A 27,385-nucleotide genomic window follows, 5' to 3' on the forward strand; every position below is an offset into this window, starting at 1 on the left:
ACACACACACACACACACACATATTTGATAAAACAATATCGTCTAAATAGGTAATCTAATCAGTAATCTAATTAATATCTAATTATACCTGATTAGAGTGGATTGTACAAATATGTCTCTTGACTGCGTTAACTTATTTTCCAGGTAATTTTCCTAACTAGCATTTAGCCAACTAGCTTGGTGTTGTGTTTGCCTCCGGCTAATGTGCCCAGTGAGCTTTTTACAGGTTTGTACAGTATTTTGCCAACGAGCCCCACAGAGACTACATCAAGTTTGTAGCTCCTCCTGTTTTGAACAGACACGTGGATGAACTTGGATGTGCCACCTTCAGGTGTGATTATGCAACAACAGGTTAAAGTCCTGCTAGCGCCCTCTGGAGTCTGCAGAGTTCATAACAGCCACAATATGAACAAACAACATCCAGATGATTGATCATTTCTTAGAACTTTACCGATGGTGGAGCTAAACATGTAAAGTTTATCCTGCGGGTGGCGCCAGAGTAAAGGTCATTAGTTTTTGAAATATCTATTTGAGGACCAAAGTGGGAGCATCACCGTCTTTAGACCAAGACCCAGGTGAGGCAAACGAACAAACAAACAAATTCAGACCTGAGCCTGCAGTGTGAATGTAGCCTAAATTCAACAGTTCACAATGAAACTTAATATGACTGCAACTGCTGCAGTTAGTTTTGGTGTGCTGGGAAAACAGGATGTAAGCTGCTGTTCATGTTCTGCTTTGAGCTTCCTGCTTGAGTTCTTCTTAGACTCTGAATGACCTCTTTCAGGTGATCCTTGACAACCTGATGCTGAATCCAGTGTCCCAGCTGTCACAGGCCATCCGGGAGAACACAGAGCAGCTGGCCGACAAAATGAAGTAAGGAAGCTGCTGATTACAGTTGTAGCTGTAGCAGCACATTCGGTCTCTACATTTACATTTACTGCAGCTCTGTGGTTCAGACCTGAACCCACAACAACCCAATCACCTGACCTGATCAAATTGGACAAGATCCTCATCCAGTCTGGGGAATATTAGTTCTATGGACAGCAGTAAATGATGCCAAGTTCATCAGACTCATGGCCAGTGAGTTATAGCCACTTAATTCATTCTGTATCATTAATGTTTGTGGGATCGCTTAGAGTTCAGATCCATCATATTTTCTTTGGGTCTGTTTGGGTTCAGGTCTAGTTGCTGTCTGGTTTATGTTGGGTTCAGGTCTGTGTGAGCTTTGGGTTCTGTAAAACAGAGGTTCTTATTGTGTTGGGACAGTAGTTTTGACATCATGAAGACGCTTTGTCTGGTTTCATTTTGCGTTCACACTAAACCTGCAGTATGTTTGTCGGTTCTCAGGGTTCTGTTCCAGAACAAGGCGGAGGTCTGGGAGGAGATCGAGGCGAAGATAAACGCTGAGAATGAAGTCCCTATCCTGAAAACCTCCAACAAGGTTCTTCTGAAAACTCATTAATTATTTTATAGAAATCTCAGGATTTGATGTGAGCACAGCTGGAACCGTCCCTCTTTTTCTGTTTCATGTTGCAGGAAATTACCTCCATTTTAAAAGAGCTGAGAAGAGTCCAGAGGCAGCTGGAAGGTAAATATAGTTTTGTTTTTACATGTTTCATCATGTATGTTTACTGAACAGTTGTGGGAAGATCTATTTTCTTCATTTGAAGTTATTTGACCAGGAAGGATCCTCAAGGAGATTAAAAAATGTATTTTACAGGACTGTCCTGACTGTCCTAGCTGCAATATAGAATGTAAAATATTAAGGTTACAAACTAGATAAGATAAAGCAGACAAAGCTTATTTCTGAGCTGGTGCAGAGCAGTAAATAACAGTGTCATCTGCATACAAGTGTACGTTGGTGCGAGGAACATCCAAACTAACTAATCCTTTGTTTGGTTTAAGCCCTTTGACCTGCATACATTGTGTTCTGTCTGATTAAACAGAAATACAACAACAGATCAACAGTGTCAAAAGCTTTTGATAGATTGATGTGGCCTTTATCCAAACTTTCAGTGATGGAGCTCAGCTCTTTGTTGATCTGTCCAGCTGCAACTTTACTGTTTTGGAGAGTAGTCTAGTATAGCGTTATTTTGGGCTGCAGCAGGCAGCTGTTTTCAGAGAAAAAGCTTTAAAAAGCCGCTGTACACGACCTGCTCAGCACCAAACGGCAAACAGACACAGTTAGCTGTAGACTAGCTGGTGAACATAGTGGAGCATTTAGCAGCTAAAGAGCCAGATATTTCCCTCAGGAGTTGGTAGAGAGCAAAAACAGAGCTAAAAGAGAGTGAATATTGGACTTACATTCACCAGGTGGACAGAAACACGACTCCACATGAATGATAATGTTGCTCCGTAACGCTGGATGTGGAAATAAACAACTGTTTGCTAACAAGTTCAACATATCAGCGTTTCACCAGTTAATGCAGGTTTAACCTGAAGTAGATCTAGTTTGTCCTGGTGTCTACAGTAATGTCCTCTTGTTCTTGCCGTAGTGATAAACACCATCGTGGAGCCCGGCGGGAGTCTTCAGATTGCAGCCGTCGGCACGTCGGCCCTCGGTCAGACTCCTCAGACATCCTCAAAGGAGAAGAAACCAGCTTCCAAATCCCGTGGTGCCCCCCCGACCTCCAACGCCAATGAAAGCACCAAGAGACCACCTCGTGGACCCGACGGGGCCCACTACATGGCCTGAGCAGGCCACCGTAGCACCTCTGGACAGTAACTGTGCATTCACACCACCGACAGCTACACCTTCCTGTCCCTGTCCAGTCATCAGGGTTCAGAGCACAGGTGAAAGTCTAATGTGGTTTTATGTGCTCTTGTTGGTTCACCAGCAGGCCCTTGTGATGACGAACTCCTGCTGTGCACCACTGATGGTCATCAGCAGGGCAGCAGTTTGTTTTTATTTATATTCTGCAAAAGCTCTTTAAGCCGTGTCCTGTTTTAAGCCAGTGAGGCAACATGCACAATACGAGGGCCCTGAAACCTGCACACAGAAATGAAATGCAGCCATGATTCATGTTATTACACCTGTGCTCTTCCCGATATGACACGTTAAAATGTCTGCTGTGAAAAATGTCTGGTACTGTCAGGAATTAGGAGGCAGATATAGTTTTGATCTCTGAGGTTAGGGACAGGAACTGGCTGTAACTTTATGAATCCTCTGTTGACTAGTTCAACGTAGCAGCCTGAAGGGCTTCCTTCCATCTTTATATATCAGATCCTGTGAAGGAGACGCCCCCCAAAATGGAAGACAAAGCTTTGCTGCTGTGACGGACGGGACGCTGTGTGATAACGGTTTGCTTTCCCTTGTCTGAAAAAATCAAGAAATGCAGCTTCTCTGTAGAAAACTGCAGCTGGTGTGGATGCACAGAAACTGTCCAAAACAAAGCTGTCGTTTATATCCAATGATTCAGTCAGTAAGAACAAATGCATTTTGAATGGCAACAATATAACTTTAAGAACCACTATGTAGAACTGCTTCCATTTCGCACAAGCTGAACAAATTTAGTCAAAGCTACAAAAGAAGTTGCAGCTGCTCGCGCCGCAGTAGTACGTGGGTAATATACAAACGCATATTGATTAACTTTGTGCTTTGATAATCTGTTGTTGCGTTGCATTTGAACAGATTATAGATTGTGTCTTTTTTGCGAAGGTCGTCTCAGTTTTTATGTCTGTATTTATGAAGCGAAAGTCGTAGCTATCTGCCCATCAGAAGGTCCTGAGCTGCTTCGATGCTTCGGCCTTACAGACACACTCGTCTTGTAAAAGTTAAAAAGATGTAATGTTATATTTTATTGAATGTTTCTGAGTGACAGTCAGGCTCGTTTTCATTCGCCATCTCGCTGTGATTGTGTGTAACTGTGAAACTGCTTCAGCTTCACTGTAGCTGAATGTTGAAAGTTTTCTGTGAAACGTCTGTTGAACTCAAACAAATCAGCACAACGTGACAGAAGGAATCCGCCGGTCTAACATGGGTCCTTAAACGCATCGCCTCTCTGAATCACAATGAACGAACCTCGACAAACATGACAATCTGCTCTCTGATGGATAAAACAATGACATGTTTGTTTGTTTGTCATGTTGTGTTGAACTCTGATCAGTCACATCTGATATCACAAACTTTAAAACACGAGTTGCAGAGGCCTGAGAATGAAAAACGCTTCCGTAGTTTTCTACTCATACGTCATAAAAATCCACCACATGTAAAACCTGTAGTCAGCACAACGACACACAGATGAGACAAAGCTGCAGTGTTTACACATCATTCTGCTTCAGAACAACTACATGGACTTTACACGTCATTTTCTTGGGTTTGAACCAACAAACCGAGGCAGTTTGATGCTGGATCATTCTTAGTCTGGGCTTAGTTCTGAATTTCTCAACTAGACTAATTTAACTCTTTACTGGAATTGACAGGAACTCTTTATAAGCTAGTTAGTAAGTATTTACTGTCACAGCCTCTAAATGTTGGAGCAGATTGTGTAAAAGATTAGCTGATTGTTTTTGACCCTTGAATCTCTTGTAAAAACCTTCCTCTATAAACATGCTTAAAACCTCTTTTAATTTCCATCACAGTTGTAGAGTTTAGCAAAGAAAAGTTCTATATGAGTAAAATATTTACATCTTTACCTTGAGGGCGCTCTGCCGGCCGCAAAGGGTGAAGATGAGCTGCAGTGTCTGTGAGTCGAGCCGCAGGGCTTTTTAACCCTCAGACTGATCTGTCACCTGCTGTGTGAACAGACTTTCAGCGGGTTCGACCTTTACTTCATAGATCCGTGTGTGTTGTGTGTTTGAGCTGCTGACTGTGTTGTAGTCGACGTGTGTTGAGCTGAAGTTTGTTTTACTTCCTTGGTGTGTTAAAGCGCTGAGTGCTGTACAGACCACAAACATTCACTGAAATCATCTTGTTCTTTGTCTTCAGTCACGTCTCACGTCTGTGTGTCCAGCACAGAGCAAAGACCAGAGAACCAGAGGATCTCACTGAAGTGTGGGAGGAACAGGATGTTTCAGACTCTTGTTTTGTAAAGTGCATGTTTCCTGTAGCTTGAGGCAGGTGAGAGTTTGAGGCTAGTTCACCAAATGTGCACTTTTTTCATTTGACAAACACCTTGTGAAAGTGGGTGGAGTTGAGGTTTTTGGGGTTTTATTTTTCGTGCTCTGCAGCCATTGAGAATGTATTGATTTATCGCCTGCCCAGAACACAAACCTGATTGGCTGTTGCTGTGATGATGTAACTGCTGCTGCTACAGGTGAGTGGTCATCTGGGCTACCTGCATTTAGTGTTTTGTTACAGTGCATGCACCTCTGAAACAGACGAGCTGTAGAAACAGGCTGAGTAGACGAAGCAAACCAAACTGTTCATATTTACTCTGTGTGTATCCTGGTATCCAAAAACCTTTTTTATGCATTTGATCATGTGATGGTCCTGCAGTCGACCCGTGTTTCTACTGGAGTAGAACCTGCTGATTTATTTATTGAGTTCAAATGATTTTGATTTGCAGATATCTGGACTCTCATGTGTTCATCATCAACAGGATTTCTTTGTATCACCGTCATTTGTAATAAACTGATTTCATGCACGTCGGTGTCATTTTTACAAAAGCTGAAGGATCTTTATGAGATTTTAAAGAGAAACTTGACACCAGACAGCTGTAAATCCTGTTTACCTCCTATTTACACTGTTTCATGTTTTACAGTCGTCCGTCTCACCTACACAAGATCAGTTTGAGTTGCTAATCTGAAACACGTGTGACGTGTATCTGATGGATGAGATATGCTTGCATGGTAACACTGAACAGCTCCCCGTATACTAACATCCTGGAAATGTTCTCAGTAATTTGCAGTTATTCAATGGTTAATTTTTAGGACATTTTACAGAGAGGATGATGCAGTTTGGTACAAATTATAAGAAAGAACTGACAAAAGTGTTTAATTGGTAAGCGTCTACTCATTATATTTTGGTTCATATGTAGTTGTTGATTTGCAAACTTTCTTAATAAATTAGACTCTTAACTATTCTTTAACTAACAGAAATAATCAATTTTCAGTGTGTAGCTTTGTGTGTCAAACTACATATCAGCATATCAGGTTCTTAAAAACTCTTTAATGAGCACATTTCCCGTTTACGATCAAATGACCTTTTAAAAGAAATGTCCTCAGAATGAATCAACCACCCAAACCACAAACCACCAACTCTGTTTACCCATCGTGTTTACTAAACATCGGTTGGCTCAGTGCGCTGTGGCCGGGGAGCAACGAGCTGTGGTCTCATTTTTTACATTACGTTACAACCTTCATACATTATGTTACTCATTGGCAATAAAATATGATTAATATGTATAAATTGCTTCAAAGTTCTTAGATATAGAACCTTTAAAATGATTCTGATGGTTTAACTTTTTGTTGGTAGAAAAATGAATCAGAACTGGTTAAACTGGAGCCGTCTATGTGCTGTGCAGCCTTCAGATGCACCAATCAAAGATGTTTCTGATTCTACACATGTGGCTTTAACCTGGAAGTGTAATCTCTGGTCTTTCTGGGCCTGCAGAATGTTTCAGTGGGATGCTGAAGTGTTTTTGTTTTTGCAGACTGACTCTGTAGTATTTTGGCGGGGTGCTGTAGCTGTAGTGCTTCCTGTCCAGATCCAGAATCAGCCTCTCCAGACACTCATCCTGGTCGATCCTGGTGACGGTCTTCTCCTTCAGGACACCAGAATATAAACTGGAGTCATGTAGTGAAGCTGTCTGACAGCAGGGGGCGCTGCTGCATCTACTGCAGCTGTAACTGAACCAGGTGGTTTATTATAAAGTCAAATTAGTTCATTTATCCAGAAGATTAAAGGTTGATGAAAGAGCAGAGAACACATTCAGATAAATAAAAAAGAAATAACTACATCTCTAACATGAAGATACAGTACAGCAAACACACAGAAACATTTAGTGTATAAAGACTAAAGACTAAAGAGATCGATCTTCAGAATGAGAAGAAACAGAGAAGTTCATTATTCCATCAAAACAAAAATAATTTTCCTTTCTGAAAGATGTTCAAAATTTTACTTTAATTTTTAGTTATTTTTAGTACACATGAATCTACTTTGGATGATTTATCAACTTTTGGAAAAATTAGAAATGGGAGAAAGAAGAAGAAGCAAACCTCCATCAAAAACACATCCAACTATATCAGTCAGTTTATCACTTCTGCCAGTCTTAGTTTTTATGATCCATATTAATAATTGATATCATACTTTTCATTGGTTTGTGATATTAATGTTCCTAATACACCATGTTTTACCTGATGTTATTCTCCACTTTTGTCTTAATAAGTATTTCAGCAGACTTTTTCAAATCTAGATTGAATACAGACTGCTGCTGTATTTACATTCAAAGTCAATCAGCCACTGGAGCACCAAAATATGACTTCATGTTTATTTATCATCATATCTGCACATTCAACCTCATCATAGAGTTCGGTTTCATTCCTTCAAATAAACTATAAAGACATTTTCTGAGTGAGAGACAACAAACAAAAACAGCTCTTTGATTATCTAAAATGAGCCAAAATGATGTCTTTACCAAAAGTCCATTAAACAATATCTTTATATCAGAACATCTACTGCTTCTGATATTTTGTGCTTATGGGTTGGTGCTAGAATACCGATGATTCCCTTTAGGACACCAACTCTAGGGGGGGGGGCTGCTGATGTGCACTGTGTCAGTTACTGTGTCTACCCATGTTGTCTTTGCTGTCTTTGAGGGGTCAGAGGAGCTGATTTATCCAACCAGATGTGGAGCAGCTGGGCCCAGTGCTCTACAGGATATAAAAGTCCCAGCTTCCAGCGTGGCTCGGTCTACTGTCTCTTCCCCTCCAACAACCGCAGCTTTTTGTTTTGCTCAGCCTTTGTTTTACTTTTATTCCACAACACCTTACTCATTACTGATCCCACTGACTAACAACTCACACAACAAGTTACTTCACAGTTCTTTTTCTTTGCTACAATAAATAACTTGTATTTATTGGTGTTTGGTGCGTTTTCCTGTTTTGGTCATGGCCTATGGGCTGGGTTAAGACAATGACAAATATGGCAATTTGATTTTAAATGTACTTTTTCACACAGCTCCCTCTGGAGCCACAAAAGCTTTATACTTTTTATACATAGAACACCTGGAAACAATCACTAGAGGTGTCCTTTAATCATTTTAATGTCCTACACATTTTATATCTGTGTGTCCTGTGATACACAGATATATAAATAAGGGACAGTTTTATCACTGAGCCACAAACACAAACAGCAGGCTGGAATATGAACTTTCTAGGACAGAGTTCAAAGGTCACAGTGGAGACAAACACAGAACGACGGTCTGATAAACAGAGTTTTCATGTTTTCTGCAGGCTGATGAGAGTTTTTGCATAAAACTGCAGTGGAATCACACAGCAGGTTGATATGAAAGCTCACAGGTGTCTGAAGAGACGCCTGAAGTTTACTGGAGCAAAGAAAAGCTCAGTTAGGCATCGAGGGCCGAAGCCTGAGTGGAGCTGAGATCAGTTTTAGACCCAAACATTTGTCATGAATCACAGCTCATAGCTGCAAACCCCCCCCAAACCCCCCAAAAACACCAAACCCCCCAAAAACCACAAAAACCCTCAAAACACCAAAACACCAAAAACACCAAAAAACCCCCAAACCCCCCAAAACACCAAAAACAAACCACAATTACCAGCAGAAACACCCTGTAACTGCTGCTGTAACGTCCGCAGGTTCGGCAGATCAAACTTCATCTACTGTTCAGAGCTCAGAGTCCCTTTAAACCAACCAACCACACACACACACACACACACACACACACACACACACACACACTGTGTCCTCTGTCCTCTTCCTCAGACAGAGGACACAGAGACACTGAGGAACCAAATAACCCAAACCCAAACCCAGCACACAGAGGCTGAGTGAATGTGGTGTTGAAGGTGTGGAGGTGGATCAGTGTGTCAGAGGAGTCTCTGTAGAAGGACAGAGTGCCAGCAGGACAGTCCACATACACTGCTACTCTGTTAGAGACAGAGAAGGAGGAGGAGGAGGAGGAGGAGGAGGAGGAGGAGGAGGAAGAGGAGGAGGAAGAGGGGATGGATGTTTTTTTCTTATTGTGCCAGACAGAGTAACCATCATCAGAGCAGTTCAGACTCCAGGACTGATCATTCCATCCAAACACACAGTCAACACTGTTTTCTTTCCTTCTGATTCCTCTGTAAGTCACTGATATATGAACGTCTCCTCTCCACTCGACCTCCCAGTAACAGCGACCAGTCAGACCATTTCTACACAGCAGCTGATAGTAGCACTCAAATCTGTCTGGATGATCAGGATATGACTGATACTCTCCCACATGTGTCACCTTCCTGTTGTTGAAAGACAGTTTGAGGTTTCTGTTTAAAGTGTTTGTGTCCAGTGTGAGTTCACAGAAATCTGATGAAGAGAAGAAGAAACAACTCAGCAGCAGTTTATCATCTGACACACCTGATGGATTTATTCTCAAGTTTAATGACACATTTTGTCAGTAATGTTTTAATGAATAAATACCACAAAGACCAACTTTGTATTTAAAGAGAAACTGACTGTGTGCTGTTTAGTTGTCATGAATCAAATTAAATCCACACTTACACTTCTTCAGATAAAGTCTTGACCTGAGCTCTCTACCATGGTCCAACCTGGAGGAAGAAACACAGTCAGAATGATTTTCTATCCAACATGAGTCCTAACTGCTGTTCAACATGAAGCAGTGTTCCTCAGTTTGTCAGAGTGACACAGAGACAGGCTGCAACTCATCTCTCCATACCTGAGAGTGTCCAGTTTCCAGTGTGGATCCTCCAGTCCAGCAGACAGCAGCTTCTCTCCTGAATCTCCTGGATGATTGTAGCTCACCGCCAGCTCTCTCAGATGGAAGGGGTTGGAGCTCAGAGCTGAGACCAGAGAAGCGCAGCCTTCCTCTGTGATCAGACATCCTGACAGACTGGAATTCAGAAAATAAAGTTAACTCAGTGTTTTAGAAAATCATGTTAGGAGGAAAATCCTACAGATTTTGACCATCTTCACTAACATGAACCAGGATGTTTAACAAACATCTGAATCCTGACCTGAGAGTTTCCAGTGTGCAGTGTGGACTCTCCAGTCCAGCAAACAGATGCTTCACTCCTGAATCCTACAGGTTGTTCTTACTCACCTCCAGCTCTCTCAGACTACAGGACTGGGAGCTGAGAACTGAAGACAGAGCTGCACAGCTTCTCTCTGAAAGGTTACAGCCACTCAGCCTGGAAAAAATTGCGATGAACACAAATGTAATGTTTTATTTATCATGTTTAAAATTAAACATATTTCAAGTTGTTCATACATGCAGTGGTTCATCCACCTACAGAGCTTTGTTGGACGCTTTGACCACTGGCAGCAGCCTCAGAAGAGCCTCCTCTGAAGCAGAGTATTTCTTCAGGTCAAACACGTCCAGATCTTTTTCTGATGATAGTAAGATGAAGACCAGAGCTGACCACTGAGCAGGAGACAGTTCATCTGTGGAGAGACTTCCTGAACTCAGGTACTGTTGGATCTCCTCCACTAGAGAACGGTCATTCAGTTCATTCAGACAGTGGAACAGATTGATGCTTCTCTCTGAAGACAGATTCTCACTGATCTTCTTCTTGATGTACTCGACTGTTTTCTGATTGGTCTGTGAGCTACTTCCTGTCTGTGTCAGCACGCCTCGTAGGAGAGTCTGATTGGTCTGCAGTGACAGACCCAGGAGGAAGCGGAGGAACAAGTCCAGGTGTCCATTTGGACTCTTTAAGGCCTCGTCCACAGCACTCTGGTAGAGATGTGTTAGTTTGTCTCTGGACACTTCAGTAAATGTCCAAGGAAATCAGTTGAGACCACCAGGATGTCGTGTAGTAGTCAGTAGTTCTATTAGAGGAACTGAAACTATTAGAAAACATGAATCCATCAGAGCAGCTGCACTGTGACACAAATAAAGAGGAAACACTTTGATGTGAAGTTAAATAAAGCAAAGAGCTGCATGATTAATATGAGAGGCGTCATGTGACCATCAGAGATATTAGAGGAGAGAATATTACAGTTTATAGTAGGTGAGTCAGGTAAGTTGAGAGAGAGACAGTGAGGAGAGAGAATGAGGGAAAGATTTCTCTGGAACAGGAAGCTTGTGAATGAGATAAATGACCAATCAGTGGTCTGCAGTGTAAAACATGAAAACTAGACAGTGAGAACAGCTTTTAATCAACAACAGTCAGACTCTCAGGCTGCTTCCCACAGCAGCTCAAAACCAGTTTGTCTCATATAAAAACGAATCTTTGGAGCAAATATATCAAATGATCCCAACTGAAGCCACAGAAAATAAACCATCTCAGAGCCTGATATGATCAATACACTTTATTTTAGGATGCACATTTTATCAAAAGTTATGTATTTTATTTTAAATGCAGCTTCATTCTACTTGAAATGAGATTCACTGTTACAGTTGTGAACATCTGTTTAATAGACTGTTAGTTTCTTTCATGTTGTTGCTGTTTGAACTCATTCACACTTCAATCAACTGGATTCATGTTTCTATGTGTTGAAGCATCAATCAGCCTGAACAGCTGCTGCACTAATATTATTAACTTTATTAAAGCACATGAACTTTGTTTAGAAAACAGATATAAAGATCATTATAATTATTATTAATGATATGAATATACAGGATATAACATGTTGGATTAATAAACTTTAATTTATGATGGGCAGCTGAGTTCTTATGACCAAAGTACAATTAACAATGAATAAAAAGGATTTAGGTTTTTATTGTTTTATTGGACTTTACAGCAGCCTACTTTCCTTTTCCATTGTATTTATATAACATATCTTTAATCATTCTACAATATTACTCTATAATATAATATTCTATGGTGTTTCTATAATATTAATATCTCTCTGCACTACAGTAACATCACATTGTAAATATCACATATGGTCACATATAGCAACATGGTTTCCAGCTGTGATTGTTGGTAAACTCATTAATGTGAGACCTGACGTGTCTGTGATTACTGGATATCTGATATCTGATCAATGATCAATGATTCTGACCCTGCTGATGTCCTCCTGGATCAATCTCCAGCTCTGATTGATCACCTGCACCACATCTTCATCATCATCATCTTCATCATCAGCCTGGAGCCACACACACTTATCTGATCAATAAATCTGTAACAATATGTCTTCATGTAAAACAGTAAAAATACATTATTATTTGTCTGTGTGGACATTTATACACTATTAATACATATATCACTATTCTATTAATATACTAAAACTGAACTATTTTAACTTCATGTTCAAACTATAACAGAATGAATAATAAAAAAAATGTGGAAAATACATTTTTGTAAATAATTTCTTTATACATGTTGTATTTATTGTAAATAAACATGTTGTAAATAAAGTTATTATTATCACTTGCATGATGTTAGTGACATATTTGAATATTTTAACTGTAAAATCTAAACTTCCTGTTATAATTCTATTGAAAATGAAACATGTTTAAATAAATATGATGCTCCAAGAAAACTTGCTGCTCTGATTCACTTGAAGTGAATCAGAGTCAACACAGTTTTTACACATAAATTCAGCCCAGAGGAGATCATTTCACTACTTCTAATAGAAACAATATTCTGACATTAAAGCACAGTCAGTGATCCAAATGAAACCAGAGTGAAACATCGTCCACCATCAACATTTAAACACAGGAAGCTGCTGTCACTTCCAGTTTCTGTTGTTCACTGGTGAACAGAGTGAACAGTGATTTCAGCAGCTGTCTTCAGTCAGCAGTGTGACTGTTTGTCTACACAGGAGGAGACTCTTCCTCAGACAGACGACACAGAGACACTGAGGAACCAGACCAACAGACCCCAAACTCAAACCCAGGATACAGAGGCTGAGTAAATGTGGTGTTGAAGGTGTGGAGGTGGATCAGTGTGTCAGAGGAGACTCTGTAGAAGGACAGAGTGCCAGCAGGACAGTCCACATACACTGCTACTCTGTTAGAGACAGAGGAGGAGGAGGAGGAGGAGGAAGAGGAGGAAGAGGAGGAGGAAGAGGGGTTGGATGTTTTTTTCTTATTGTGCCAGACAGAGTAACCATCATCAGAGCAGTTCAGACTCCAGGACTGATCATTCCATCCAAACACACAGTCAACACTGTCTCCTTTCCTTCTGATTCCTTTGTAAGTCACTGATATACGAACGTCTCCTCTCCACTCGACCTCCCAGTAACAGCGACCAGTCAGACCATTTCTACACAGCAGCTGAGGACAGAGGTCAAATCTGTCTGGATGATCAGGATATGACTGATAGTCTCTCACATATGTCACCTTCCTGTTGTTGTCAGACAGTTTGAGGTTTCTGTTTACTGTGTTTGTGTCCAGTGTGAGTTCACAGAAATCTGATGAAGAGAAGAAGAAACAACACAGCAGCAGTTTATCATCTGACACACCTGATGGATTTATTCTCTGTTTAAGTTCTGATCTGTTGTTCATTTCTATAAAGTTTAATGACACATTTTGTCAGTAATGTTTTAATGAATAAAAACCACAAAGACCAACTTTGTATTTAAAGAGAAACTGACTGTGTGCTGTTTAGTTGTCATGAATCAAATTAAATCCACACTTACACTTTTTCAGATAAAGTCTTGACCTGAGCTCTCTACCAGGGTCCAACCTGGAGGAAGAAACACAGTCAGAATGATTTTCTATCCAACATGAGTCCTAACTGCTGTTCAACATGAAGCAGTGTTCCTCAGTTTGTCAGAGTGACACAGAAACAGGCTGCAACTCATCTGTCTCAACTGTCTGCTGGATTCTGTCACTGAAGTCTGAGAGGAAAAGACGTGAAGAAGAAGATGTGATGTACAAATATGTCCTCAGACATGATGAATCAGAATATTAAATATTGACCTCTGCATGTTGTGCTGAGGATAGAGCCTGTCATGACTTCAATATTAAAGGAGACTTTACTTCAAGGTGAAAATTAAGTTATCAGAGAATAAATGCAGCTATAAGACAGCAAAACATTTTAATGCAATTATAAAAAATATAATAATAATAATAATAATAATAATAATATCTAAATAAAACATCAATGACAAGTAATAAAGTTCTTTTAAACATCACTGCATAACTACAGTAACCTCTTAACAGATCAGTCAAACTACAAAATTCAACTTGTAATGTGTCATTTAATCCAACTTGAGGCTCTGAGGGAGTCAAACAGGAAATCTGTGATTTGGGGCTGAATAAATAAAACTGACTTGACTTCAATAATTCAATATCAAGATTTCAGAGTTAGAGAATAAATGAATCTTTAAGGCTGTTCATTTATTTGGTTTGAATATATAATAATAATAATAATAATAATAATAGTTGAAAGACACAATAAGAAGCAACAACAACAAGTTAGAAAGTTCTAAATGATACAAGTGAACTTCTTTAGAATGAACAATAAATACATGTTTAATAAAATAATAGATGGACTCTCCTCTGATGAGTTCAGGGACACTGTAGGAGGACAACCGCTTGTTCTTTAATTCTGGTAACCAATCTTTGATTCTTAAGGAAAATAAGAGACAGTGGCGCGGGGAAAACTTTTGAGGAAGCCAAGTGAGACAAGAGAGACAGGAAAGACTACGTTGCTGCTTTAACAGCCAGTGTAATGTAACCAGATGAGCTATTAGCACGCCGCTGTCATTTTACACAAAACTGTATCAAATTGTATCACCGACACACACACACACTCTCTCTCTCTCTCACACACACACACACACACACTCTCTCTCTCTCACACACACACACACACACACTCACACACACACACTCTCTCTCTCTCTCTCTCACACACACACACACACTCTCTCTCTCTCTCTCACACACACACACTCTCTCTCTCTCTCTCTCTCACACACACACACTCTCTCTCTCACTCACACACACACACTCTCTCTCTCTCACACACACACACACACTCTCTCTCTCTCTCTCTCTCTCTCAAACACACAGTCCTAAACATCTTATCAATTTATGCATGTTTTTATTAATTTATGCCCCCCACCCCACCCAAATGCATAACCGGCTGCTTAATGCACAGTACAGATCCGATAATGGATAAAAGAAGCATTCATTCACAAATTAAATCAGGAGACGTTTAAAGTTTTATTTTTCGGCTACATCATAAAGTATCAGTAGTCTACATGTATCAAACACATGACTTATAAGCCTCTTTGTATGTGCTTGAAATACACAAATACTCTCCATACTTCCTTATCCTTTAAAACTAGACCAAATGTTCATTATACAACATGACCTAAAACACATAACAACCCAGTAACAGACCTGCAGAGGCCATAAACAATCAAAACAAATAGCATCTATTCAGGTAACCTGGCCCTATGAGTGCTGTCCGTGGTGCTGATTTTATATGCGTAAACAACCACAATAAAACTTCAGTCTATTTCCACGGACTGACTAACACATTCAGCTAAACCCAGGCAAGCATGGCACATTAAGCAATATGACCACATCAAAAACTGCACACATAGCTACATGGGCAGTTCAGTCAACAGTAAAGCCATAGAGGGAGAAGGGGGTGTGCATTTCACTCACCCTATTTGAAGAGGAAGGCGATCCCAAGTGCTCTGAAAGTGTAGTGTCAAACTCTGCAAATGTATGTACCAGCTCCACAAAATTGCCCCCGTTTGAGCTGCCAGCGGCCTCATTGTCCTGAATGCTTGTTCTTGGCGCGCAAGGTACAAGGCTGCAACAATGAGTCTCATCAGAATATCCCGGTTCTTCTTCACTTGTTCATTGTGCTTCTCTGTGCTGATGGTTCTCACCGAGTCCAGAGCCTCGTCAATCCTGACGCCCAAAAAGCTTCAATGTCAAAGCACAATCTATGTGACTCTTTGATTTACTGTGCCTCTCAATTGCCCGTGACAGGTTGGCAAGGTCCATGAATCCTGTAGTGGCCCATGGATTATTCAGTGAGCACGAATCCTTGTCGAAAAGACACGGCCAGCAAAATAACCGCTGAAGTTTAGCGCTACCAGCTAGCCACTCCTTGCGAACATAATTTTCCTCATTGAATGTGCGAATCCCTCCTTTTTTCCTCTCCATACGCAGCTCTAGTTTGGGCGTTGGCCTGCCGTCAGATATAATTTTGAGTTGCTGCTGTAGTGGTAGTTTAGTAAAATTGTTTTTACTAAAAACTCCAAATCTCCACCCTCCATAACTACACTTGCTAATGTTGCTAACGGTGATTTCAAATAGCTAACGGTTATCAATGACGTTGATAACATGCTATGATTTGATTGGTGAGAGGCCAAAGGTTGGCTGGTTTCCCTTGGTATAGTCCTGACACAGATTGGCAGTGGCATGAGGGTAGCCTCATCTGATTGGTTAATCCTTCAATTTTTTTTCACCAAGGGATGCCAATTTCAGTCTGGCCTCCCCACGGACATGACATTAGTCTACAGTAGAAGTGCAATATAGTGTTTCACCACACATTCACCACATAACATTTAGAGGGGCGCTGTTTCACTCATTGTAAAATACTCAATGAGAAATGGGGAAGAGATGACAACAACAGCACAGAATAACCGAAACTGTTAAACTAAGTGTTTTTATTGAAATGACAACTGCAGTCTAAAAAAGCAGGGGAAGCCTGGCTTCCTTTGGCTTCTGGGAGAAAACACCACTGATAAGAGACAGACTCTCTGGATTCCTAAATTTGTAAGAGCAGACCCTCGGCCTGCAGAACTGACCATTGTAACCCTCCAAGTGGGGGTTCGATCAGTGAAGCTCAACAGACTCAGGAAGACCTCCTTGAAACCATTTCGATATGTTGAATTACGACACGAACTAAAAGCATGAAATGACCCTAAAGGCCACTTGGACCGGAGGAAAACAACTCCCACCTTATAGATGGAAGACAGGCTCTTATCAGCAAAGCCATAAACTAATCCACATTCCTGAGGACTTTGTGAAACCCCCTTTGCAAATCTGAGGCAAACCTGAAATTCATGTAAATTAAATGTCTAATCATTATGCAACTTACAGTACAGACCAAAAGTTTGGACACACCTTCTCATTCAAAGAGTTCTTTATTTTCATGACTATGAAAATTGTAGATTCACACTGAAGGCATCAAAACTATGAATTAACACATGTGGAATTATATACTTGTTAGTATGATTTTTATCTGACACTATGTATTTTACTGATTCTGGATGTTGGACGTGTGACAGAAACATTCCCTAGTCTGCATGACACCTTGGGTAATATGGCATAGCCCTTCTGGGGGGCCTTTTAGATACAAACAATGCATCCATGGTCAAGTTTGGAACTGTTCCAGATGTGGGTATGTTGTGACACATAATATGTTGTGAGATAGCTGTCAATCACTTGATGGACGGCTCCCAACTGAGGTAGTGTTATGTGTTATGTTATGTTATTCATATGATAAGATACAGATGTGTAACCCTATATAAGCTGTGCATCGACAGTGGTACATTGCCCAGACCATCTTTGTATATGGAATGGACCCGATGGCCATCGTCTAATAAACGTCTACAAAACAAGAACTTCGCCAGCTCTTCCTTTGAACGATATCATCACACATCCTTCCTTTCAATACTTAACAAAAAAGTGTGAAACAACTGAAAATATGTCTTATATTCTAGTTTCTTCAAAGTAGCCACCTTTTGCTTTGATTACTGCTTCGCACACTCTTGGCATTCTCTTGATGAGCTTCAAGAGGTAGTCACCTGAAATGGTCTTCCAACAGTCTTGAAGGAGTTCCCAGAGATGCTTAGCACTTATTGGCCCTTTTGCCTTCACTCTGCGGTCCAGCTCACCCCAAACCATCTCGATTGGGTTCAGGTCTGGTGACTGTGGAGGCCAGGTCATCTGGCGCAGCACCCCATCACTCTCCTTCTTGGTCAAATAGCCCTTACACAGCCTGGAGGTGTGTTTGGGGTCATTGTCCTGTTGAAAAATAAATGATGGTCCAACTAAACGCAAACCGGATGGAATAGCATGCCGCTGCAAGATGCTGTGGTAGCCATGCTGGTTCAGTATGCCTTCAGTTTGGAATAAATCCCCAACAGTGTCACCAGCAAAGCACCCCCACACCATCACACCTCCTCCTCCATGCTTCACGGTGGGAACCAGGCATGTAGAGTCCATCAGTTCACCTTTTCTGCGTCGCACAAAGACACGGTGGTTGGAACCAAAGATCTCAAATTTGGACTCGTCAGACCAAAGCACAGATTTCCACTGGTTTAATGTCCATTCCTTGTGTTCTTTATCCCAAACAAGTCTCTTCTGCTTGTTGCCTGTCCTTAGCAGTGGTTTCCTAGCAGCTATTCTACCATGAAGGCCTGATTCACACGGTCTCCTCTTAACAGTTGTTCTAGAGATGTGTCTGCTGCTAGAACTCTGTGCGGCATTGACCTGGTCTCTAATCTGAGCTGCTGTTAACCTGCGATGTCTGAGGCTGGTCACTCGGATGAACTTATCCTCCGCAGCAGAGGTGACTCTTGGTCTTCCTTTCCTGGGGCGGTCCTCATGTGAGCCAGTTTCTTTGTAGCGCTTGATGGTTTTTGCGACTGCACTTGGGGACACTTTCAAAGTTTTCCCAATTTTTCGGACTGACTGACCTTCAGTTCTTAAAGTAATGATGGTCACTCGTTTTTCTTTACTTAGCTGCTTTTTTCTTGCCATAATACAAATTCTAACAGTCTATTCAGCAGGACTATCAGCTGTGTATCCACCTGACTTCTGCACAACACAACTGATGGTCCCAACCCCATTTATAAGGCAAGAAATCCCACTTATTAAACCTGACAGGGCACACCTGTGAAGTGAAAACCATTTCAGGTGACTACCTCTTGAAGCTCATCAAGAGAATGCAGAGTGTGTGCAAAGCAGTAATCAGAGCAAAAGGTGGCTACTTTGAAGAAACTAGAATATAAGGCGTATTTTCAGTTGTTTTACACTTTTTTGTTAAGTACATATTTCCACATGTGTTAATTCATAGTTTTGATGCCTTCAGTGTGAATCTACAATGTCAATAGTCATGAAAAGAAAGGAAACTCATTGAATGAGAAGGTGTGTCCAAACTTTTGGTCTGTACTGTATATCATGTTATTCGTCGTGTAAATACAAGAAGAATAGTATAACTTTCATATATGTATGACTATCTACTAAAGAGATATAAGACTTCAGGTAAGACTACAGGTAACAATACTGCCCTCTATTGACAAGAGTTAAATTTCCTTATGTGAAGAGTTAATGAATGTTTAATAACCATGTATTTGTATTTTAAGTGTTAAACTTGTGATCTATTAACCTCATAGACAATCATATTTTAGTAGTTAAATTAGACAAGTAGTTTGGCTCAAAGATTGAAGTTTCTAAAATAATAGGAATGTAAAGATAATATTTGAAGGATTTGAGTTTAAAGTTTTCTTTTATTGTTAAACAATAGTCACATTGAATGCTTTTATATTATGAAGTAAGAGTTATGTCAACTTATATTTAAATATGTTTCTGAAAGTAATCTAATCACATAAGTGTTGCAGAACTTTATTTCCTTTCACTTTAGTATTAAACTTTATTTCAGTAGATGGTTTAAGATGTGTAGATAGTCTGAGAAAGTTGAACTAATGAGGGTTGTATGCTTAGACATCGTGAAGTGTTAATATGAAGGTTAATGTTTGTTATTAGAAGAACTGACTTATCGTGAATTGCGTAAACTGCTCAGCTGTTTCTTTAATGGTTTTATAAATATGATACAAGCTGACAGGACCATTATTAATCAGAAATATCATGAATGCTTGGACATTATGACAGGAATGTGTTTACAGCTTAATGTGAAATAATAGGCAACAGTGACTTGAAGTGTGAGTTTTTGCGTGTAAAAACTCAGAATTAGATTTTCCCAAATTCCTTTACTTCAGGAGACGCAGGCTGCAGACCACCAGCCACACCTAAAGCCCCTAGTACAAAGAAATTGAATATTCATCAATAATTCGGCGCAAGCCCCTTTAGAACACCCCTAAAACTCCTCCCATCTTATTCTAACTTATAAAAACAGCCTCAAAGAGATTTCTCTTTGAGCTGGCCTCCAAGAACTCAAGAAAATTCTTAAGACATCTCTTTTATTTGTTTTTCAATCAAATGTATCCGAATTTAATCTTTTATCGCAACAAGTTAATTTGTTTTGTTTTATTAGTAATATTAAGTCTCATATTTCCACGTATAGTCATTTAATTTGAAGTAAACACGTACTACTTTTGAAGTAGACACCGCTGAAGACTTGAGCGTAGTCAGACTAAACTTTATTTGACACTTAACTCAAGTTACTACAAGCCAAATAAAGCCTGAATGTAAGCTCCCGAAGAAGAAGAAGAAGAAGAAGAAGAAGAAGAAGAACGCTTGAAACTGAACCTGCTCTCTGAGAGCAATATTGAAAACCAGAAGTGAAGCAGGCCTAAAGACTCTTTCAGAGCAGCCTGAAACAGCCTGATTCTTTACCGGCATTCAACACCTCTGCATCCACTGAGATGCGCCACAGCCCACAGCTGATCCGGACTCTTCCACTGCAACACCGCTGGTGATGCTGCACCAACAACTCTGGACCTGCCAAGATGACGCCACTACCATGATGACACACCTCAACAGTAAGGCATAACATGGCTTTGTGATCAAGGGTTGATGTCGAATAACATTAAAATGAAAGAATTTATTTAGAGAGGTTGAATTAGCTTTTCCCCTCAGCATTCCCCGGTACAATACGTTAAGCCTCGAGTCACGCACTTCAAGCCACTCTTGCTGAATCATTTTATTAATTTTTATCATTCTTAGGCCTTATTTATTTTACTTTCTTTTTATTTATAATGTTCTGTATATTATCTGTATATGTTATATTATCTATGCTTTATCATGTATCCTCAAGACGTTTAGCTATTAACAAATGTCTTCATTTATCCTAAAAGTGTTTGGTTGTTTCTTTGAGCTGCAGTAAACAGAGGTCACTGTTTGGGACAAGAACTTACGACTGTAAGACTGATTCACTGATTAAACTGAACAAGGGTTAGTGCTTCCTCCTGGCACTAACAAATCCTAACCAAAACGGAGGTGGTGCCCTAATGACGAGGTAATTCATTAATAAAGTATTAACGCTCCTACAACACCATGAGAACATGAAAGTTTAACAAAAGAATAACTTTATGTTGACTTACTAGCTTTTTCCACAGGTTTCACTCACATTACATGACCTTCAAACTATTACATCCATGATCAAGAATGAACTTTTATGTTCAGCATAAAAGTTCTTTACCTGAGAGTATCCACCTATCTGTCCATACCTGAGAGTAACCAACTGTCTGTCCATACCTGAGAGTAACCAACTGTCTGTCCATACCTGAGAGTGTCCACCTATCTGTCCATACCTGAGAGTGTCCACCTGTCTGTCCATACCTGAGAGTGTCCAGTCTCCAGTGTGGATCCTTCAGTCCAGCAGACAGAAGTTTCTCTCCTGACTTTCCTGGATGATTGTAGCTCATGTCCAGCTCTCTCAGATGGGAGGGGTTGGAGTTCAGAGCTGAGACCAGAGATGCACAGCCTTCCTCTGTGATCAGACATCCTGACAGACTTGAAATATAAAAAGATTGATAACACAATGTTTTTTAATCATAAGTACCAGAGTCCTACAGATGTTGTGCAGAATAATTGACATTGATCTGAATATCAAGCAGCATGCAAATAATCAGCTGTTAAAATCTCTCTCAGAGTCAGCTTTATTCTCATTGTTCAAGATAACAAAATTATAGATGCTGTATCCTGACCTTAGAGTTTCCAGTGTACAGTGTGGACTCTCCAGTCCAGCAGACAACAGCTGGACTCCTGAATTTTGCAAGTTGTTGTTACTCAAGTCTAGCTCTCTCAGACTAGAGGACTGGGAGCTGAGAACGGAGGACAGAGCTGCACAGCTTCTCTCTGAGAGGTTACAGCCACTCAGCCTGAAGAAGAATTAGTGATTAACATAATAAAGAAATGTTATTTCCCTTCCATAAAATATTAAAGGTTTGTTGATATTTTTGGCTGGGCCTGCCATGGACCAGCCCTTTAACCCAGAATGTCGATCACTGACTCACTGACTGAGTGATGAAGTAGCAGTCACATGTCACTCTCAGCACAGCCCCAAAATAAGTTTTAAAAACACATATTTACCAAGCACTTCACATGGAGGCTCTGACACTGACAGGAGCACAAACACATGGATACAAACAAATGCAGCAGATCCATTTTACCAGCCTGCACTGCAGCTAGCAGCTAATTAGCATGCCTAGCATTGTTAGCATAGCTGTGTCGTGCTGTGTGTGTGTGTAGCCTATATACTGTATAAAAATAAGTTGTTGCAGTGGTGTTTATAGTTTGACAGCACTGTGCTGGGTAGATGACAGGTGTGTTTACAGTGTTTTTGTGCTCTGAAAGACGTCACCGCGGAAGTCACAAGATGATAGACTGTTAGCTTAGCATGCTAATCCTACATTAACATATGAATAAGACCATATGTTTACAGACATCCGAAGATTGAAACAGATGAAAGAGAAAATAAAAATAATTAGAATAGTTACAATTGATGTTAAAATAAGTTATCTTTCAAATGAAACATCCCAAGATATGAGTGGAAAGTAATGTTCGTAATGTTCTTACAACTGCATTTATACCTTTTTTTTTACTCAAATGTAGCTTAACCATGTCATGTGATGCTACTTCAGTACCCTTTAGCAACAAATATTACTGGGACCACCACAGAAAATTGCAGATGGACATTTAATATCCAGGAATTCATTCACATTATAGACACTACCACTGACTATGACTGTAAAAAAAAATGGCCACAGTTTCACACATTGACCATACACAGTCCAGCCATATACTAGAACTAGTCTTGTTTATAATCAAATAGCGTATAAGTACTTTTCTAGTCATCCATCCACTTACAGAGCTTTATTTGAAGCTTTGACCACTGGTAGCAGCCTCAGAAGAGCCTCCTCTGAAGCAGAGTATTTCTTCAGGTCAAACACATCCAGATCTTTTTCTGATGACAGTAAGATGAAGACCAGAGCTGACCACTGAGCAGGAGACAGTTTATCTGTGGAGAGACCTCCTGATCTCAGGGACTGTTGGATCTCCTCCACTAGAGAATGATCATTCAGTTCATTCAGACAGTGGAACAGATTGATGCTTCTCTCTGAAGACAGATTCTCACTGATCTTCTTCTTGATGTACTCGACTGTTTTCTGATTGGTCTGTGAGCTACTTCCTGTCTGTGTCAGCAGACCTTGTAGGAGAGTCTGATTGGTCTGCAGTGACAGACCCAGGAGGAAGCGGAGGAACAAGTCCAGGTGTCCATTTGGACTCTGTAAGGCCTCGTCCACCGCATTCTGGTAGAGATGGTTCTGTTTAGGTTTGTCTTTAAAGACTTTAGACCACCAGGATGTAGTTTGTTCTTCTGCCAGCAGATTGACTCCAGAGTTGATGAATGTCAGATGGACATGAAGAGCAGCCAGAAACTCCTGAACACTCAGATGGATGAAGCAGAACACCTTGTCCTGGTACAGTCCTCTCTCCTCTTTAAAGATCTGTGTGAACACTCCTGAGCACACTGAGGCTGCTCTGATATCGATGCCACACTCTGTCAGGTCTGATTCATAGAAGATCAGGTTGCCTTTCTGCAGCTGCTCAAAAGCCAGTTTTCCCAGAGACTCAATCATCTTCCTGCTCTTTTTATTCCAGTGTGGATCTGTCTCAGCTCCTCCATCATACTTGACATTCTTCAGTTTCAACTGAACCACCAAGAAGTGGATGTACATCTCAGTCAGGGTCTTTGGCAGCTCTCCTCCCTCTCTGATTTTCAACAAATACTCCAGAACTGTAGCAGTGATCCAGCAGAAGACTGGGATGTGACACATGATGTGGAGGCTTCGTGATGTCTTGATGTGGGAGATGATTCTGCTGGCCTGCTTCTTATCACTGAATCTCTTCCTGAAGTACTCCTCCTTCTGTGGGTCAGTGAACCCTTTGACCTCTGTCACCATGCCAACACACTCAGGAGGGATCTGATTGGCTGCTGCAGGTGTAAAAGAAAACTGAATCACAGGTTATCATTTGATGTATTTCTTCAATATATCATACATGTTTCAGACAGTGTTTAAGTTCAGTTTAGTGTTAGTTAGTGTTTCACACATGTTCTAAATTCCTCTGTGCTATATATATTCTAAACTTAGTTCTTTGCTGTGTAAGATGAGGCAGTTGTGTGTTTAACAGTTAAGTCTATCCTGTTATACCCTTACCTGAGCCAGTGATGAGGTAAACTGTGGTTATGTAGATGTTTATGTGTAAAACTGATAAGCTTTAGAGGATAGTGTGGTTTGCCCTTAATTTAATATAGCAGGGATGTTATTTTGTGATGCTACTTGGTGCATGCTTATGTACTGTCATATATGGTCGTGAAGAAAGACTGTTCCTAGGTTAGCTGAACTTCTGACCTATGTTTCTATCTGAGGGTTGGTTGCTGACCTGTAAGGTTAGTAAGCAGATGTCATAAATTCTGTACAAGTAGTATTTAAGGGACTGGTTAAGTGCCAACCTTTCAGACAAAGAGGAGATAGCTAGGTGGTACGTATCTTTGTCTCCAGAACTATGATGCATTATACTTCTGATTGTATTATTTGATTACACTATTTCATAACCTGACAATGCTCTCTTGTGTGTTTATTGAGTGATCAGCAATTTCCCATTACACAGGTCGTGTGGTTATCCAGAGGCGAGCAGAGGGAAGTAGTTTCCCCCTGATGAGGTTTGTCAGCAGCACATCCACTGAGGTGGACTCTGTAACATCAGTTAGGATCTCATTGTTGTGGAAGTCCAGAGGAAGTCGACACTCATCCAGACCATCAAAGATGAACACAATCTGGAACTCTTCAAACCTGCAGATTCCTGCTTCTTTGGTTTCAGTAAAGAAGTGATGAACAAGTTCCACCAAGCTGTACTTTTTCTCTTTCAGCACATTCAGCTCTCTGAAAGTGAATGGAAATGTGAACTGTATGTCCTGGTTGGCTTTGTCTTCAGCCCAGTCCAGAGTGAACTTCTGTGTTAAGACTGTTTTCCCAATGCCAGCCACTCCCTTCGTCATCACTGTTCTGATTGGTTCATCTCTTCCAGGTGAGGCTTTAAATATGTCTTCTTGTCTGATTGTTGTTTCTGGTCTGTCTGGTTTCCTGGATGCTGTTTCAATCTGTCTGACCTCATGTTCATCATTGACCTCTGCAGTCCCTCCCTCTGTGATGTAGAGCTCTGTGTAGATCTGATTCAGAAGGGTTGGGTTTCCTGCTTTAGCAATCCCCTCAAACACACACTGGAACTTCTCCTTCAGGTTAGTCTTGAGTTTATATCGACACTCTGCAGCACGAGTTCCTGAATGAACAAACAAATGAAATTAATCAGATGATTCTACAGTAAATTGGTAGAATGTAAACATTAAACTGCAGATGTTTATATTTTCCTCCACTATGAAATATATTCAGCTCATCAGTTGAGGACAAACAGTTTCTGACTGTTTTCAGCTCAGAAGAATTCATAGATCTGATGCAGATGTGTGCATCATATTAACAGCAGAGTTTGAAATATAAACCTCTCCCATGTTGCCTCCATTTCCTCTCCATCATGTTAAATCTGTTAAAATCCTCTTACTGCTCTGCAAACAGTCAGCCAGCTCCTCCTGCTTCATTCTCCTCAGGAAGTGCAGTGTGATCTTCAGAAATGCCTCTCTGCTGCTCCTCCTCTGCTCTTCATCCTCACCGTCCAACACCTCCTCATCCTCACTCTGACTCTCTAAGCATTCTGGGTAATCTGGACTCAGAACCTTCTGCATCTTCTTCATCTCGTTCTTCACAAAACTGATGATGTTCTCCTCTAGCAGCTGGAACAGAATAAAATGTAAATTTACTGGTAGAAGTCAACATCAGATCATCTGTGACAGACTGAAAACCTGCTGGTCTACAGAGTGCAGCATGGAGACTGTTAGGACCAGAATGGTAGTTTAGTATTTAGTCTGTGGCTGTTGTAGTTAGCAGTAGTAGCTGTGCCTTATATTTACACACCGTAAATATGGAGTCCAGGTGTGTTTGATGCTGCTGGACAGAATGACCACTGAGAACCTCTGAGCTCTGCTGATGAACTCTGTGAAGAAAAGATGAAGTCTTAGAATAAATGATGACATCAGTGTTAAAGGTGTTGTGTTCTATCACAGTGGATCCACATAAAACACTCAGCTGTTCTGTCTTACCTCTGATCATTTGTCTCTGTAAAGACTTTGTACCTCTGTTTTAAAAAATGTTATACAGATAAAGTTCGTGTTTTTTAGGAAAGCGTCTGTAGGAGGAGTGTGTGTGTTTGTAGTTATGAGAACCTTGTGTGTAAAAACAGTATTAGTCACTAAGGTCAAGAATTAATTTTTACATTCATGATATGTCTTCTTATGAGAGTTGGATAATAACAGACACAAACATTTTACAGTCTGACCTCTGATCAGCAGACTGATGTCCATGTTTGAAGGCAATAGGTCGACCCATAGACCCGTCACTCTTCATGGACACACAGCTGGGTTCAGGAGAATCTGGTCTTTGCTGATGGATCCTGATGGAAACAGAGAAATGATAAAAACAAGTGTAACTTACAGTGTTGATCCTGAAGATTGTGTGTTTTGTGTTTTTGTGTTTTGACACATCAGGTGTGTTTACATAAACCTGCAGTAAGAAACTGATCTACACAGCTACAACAAACTGGTATTGTTAGCGTGGCGAACTAGCTTAGAGACCACAGAGCCATCTTGATCTTGTCACACCCTGCCTGGACTTTGTGTGTTTTTTGGTCTTTTTATGTTCTTGTGTTCTTTGGGGTCTCCTGGTTTGCACTTCTGTTTAGTCCTTCGGGTCATATGGGTTTTCTTGTTATATTTGGGTGGTGGGTTTGGACTGCCTTTTGTTGTTTAGCCTGGTGTGTTGTGTACTTTAGTTTAGGTTCATGGTGGTTCTTGGACAGGTTGGTGTGGGTTGTATTTAGAATATTGTGTTTTCTGGGTTTTAGTTTTGTTATTGTGTTTCCCTTGTGTGTTCATGTACTCCTCCTCACCTGCACTGCTTCACCCTCGTTAGCCCTGCTCTGCTTCCTGTGTTTCCTCAGCCAATCACTCCCAGCCTGCCCTTGTGTCTCGTCACCTGTTCCCC

At 40.6% G+C, this 27,385-nt stretch overlaps 2 protein-coding genes across 4 annotated transcripts in view; one reads left to right on the forward strand and one right to left on the reverse strand.

The window, feature by feature from the left end:
- The window catches only part of cep170bb (centrosomal protein 170Bb), a 28,276-nt gene extending 25,236 nt beyond the window's left edge, over positions 1–3,040 (forward strand). For all 3 annotated transcript variants that reach the window (XM_044376331.1, XM_044376332.1, XM_044376333.1), the window contains 4 exons: positions 785–873; positions 1,348–1,441; positions 1,537–1,588; positions 2,496–3,040. In XM_044376331.1, coding sequence (XP_044232266.1) covers positions 785–873; positions 1,348–1,441; positions 1,537–1,588; positions 2,496–2,695 — 435 coding nt within the window. In that variant the 3' untranslated portion in view covers positions 2,696–3,040. The remainder of the gene's footprint in view (positions 1–784; positions 874–1,347; positions 1,442–1,536; positions 1,589–2,495) is intronic.
- Positions 3,041–6,512: 3,472 nt separating this feature from the next.
- LOC122965689 (NACHT, LRR and PYD domains-containing protein 3-like) overlaps positions 6,513–27,385 on the reverse strand; it is a 162,662-nt gene continuing 141,789 nt past the window's right edge. Inside the window, 9 exon segments of the mRNA XM_044329866.1 lie at positions 6,513–6,704; positions 8,931–9,531; positions 10,135–10,308; positions 21,938–22,111; positions 23,100–24,247; positions 24,904–25,574; positions 25,851–26,079; positions 26,261–26,339; positions 26,682–26,795. Coding sequence (XP_044185801.1) covers positions 6,513–6,704; positions 8,931–9,531; positions 10,135–10,308; positions 21,938–22,111; positions 23,100–24,247; positions 24,904–25,574; positions 25,851–26,079; positions 26,261–26,339; positions 26,682–26,795 — 3,382 coding nt within the window.

This window comes from Thunnus albacares, chromosome 16 (genome assembly GCF_914725855.1).
Source record: "Thunnus albacares chromosome 16, fThuAlb1.1, whole genome shotgun sequence".
In the NCBI taxonomy this organism is placed as follows: Eukaryota; Metazoa; Chordata; class Actinopteri; order Scombriformes; family Scombridae; genus Thunnus; species Thunnus albacares.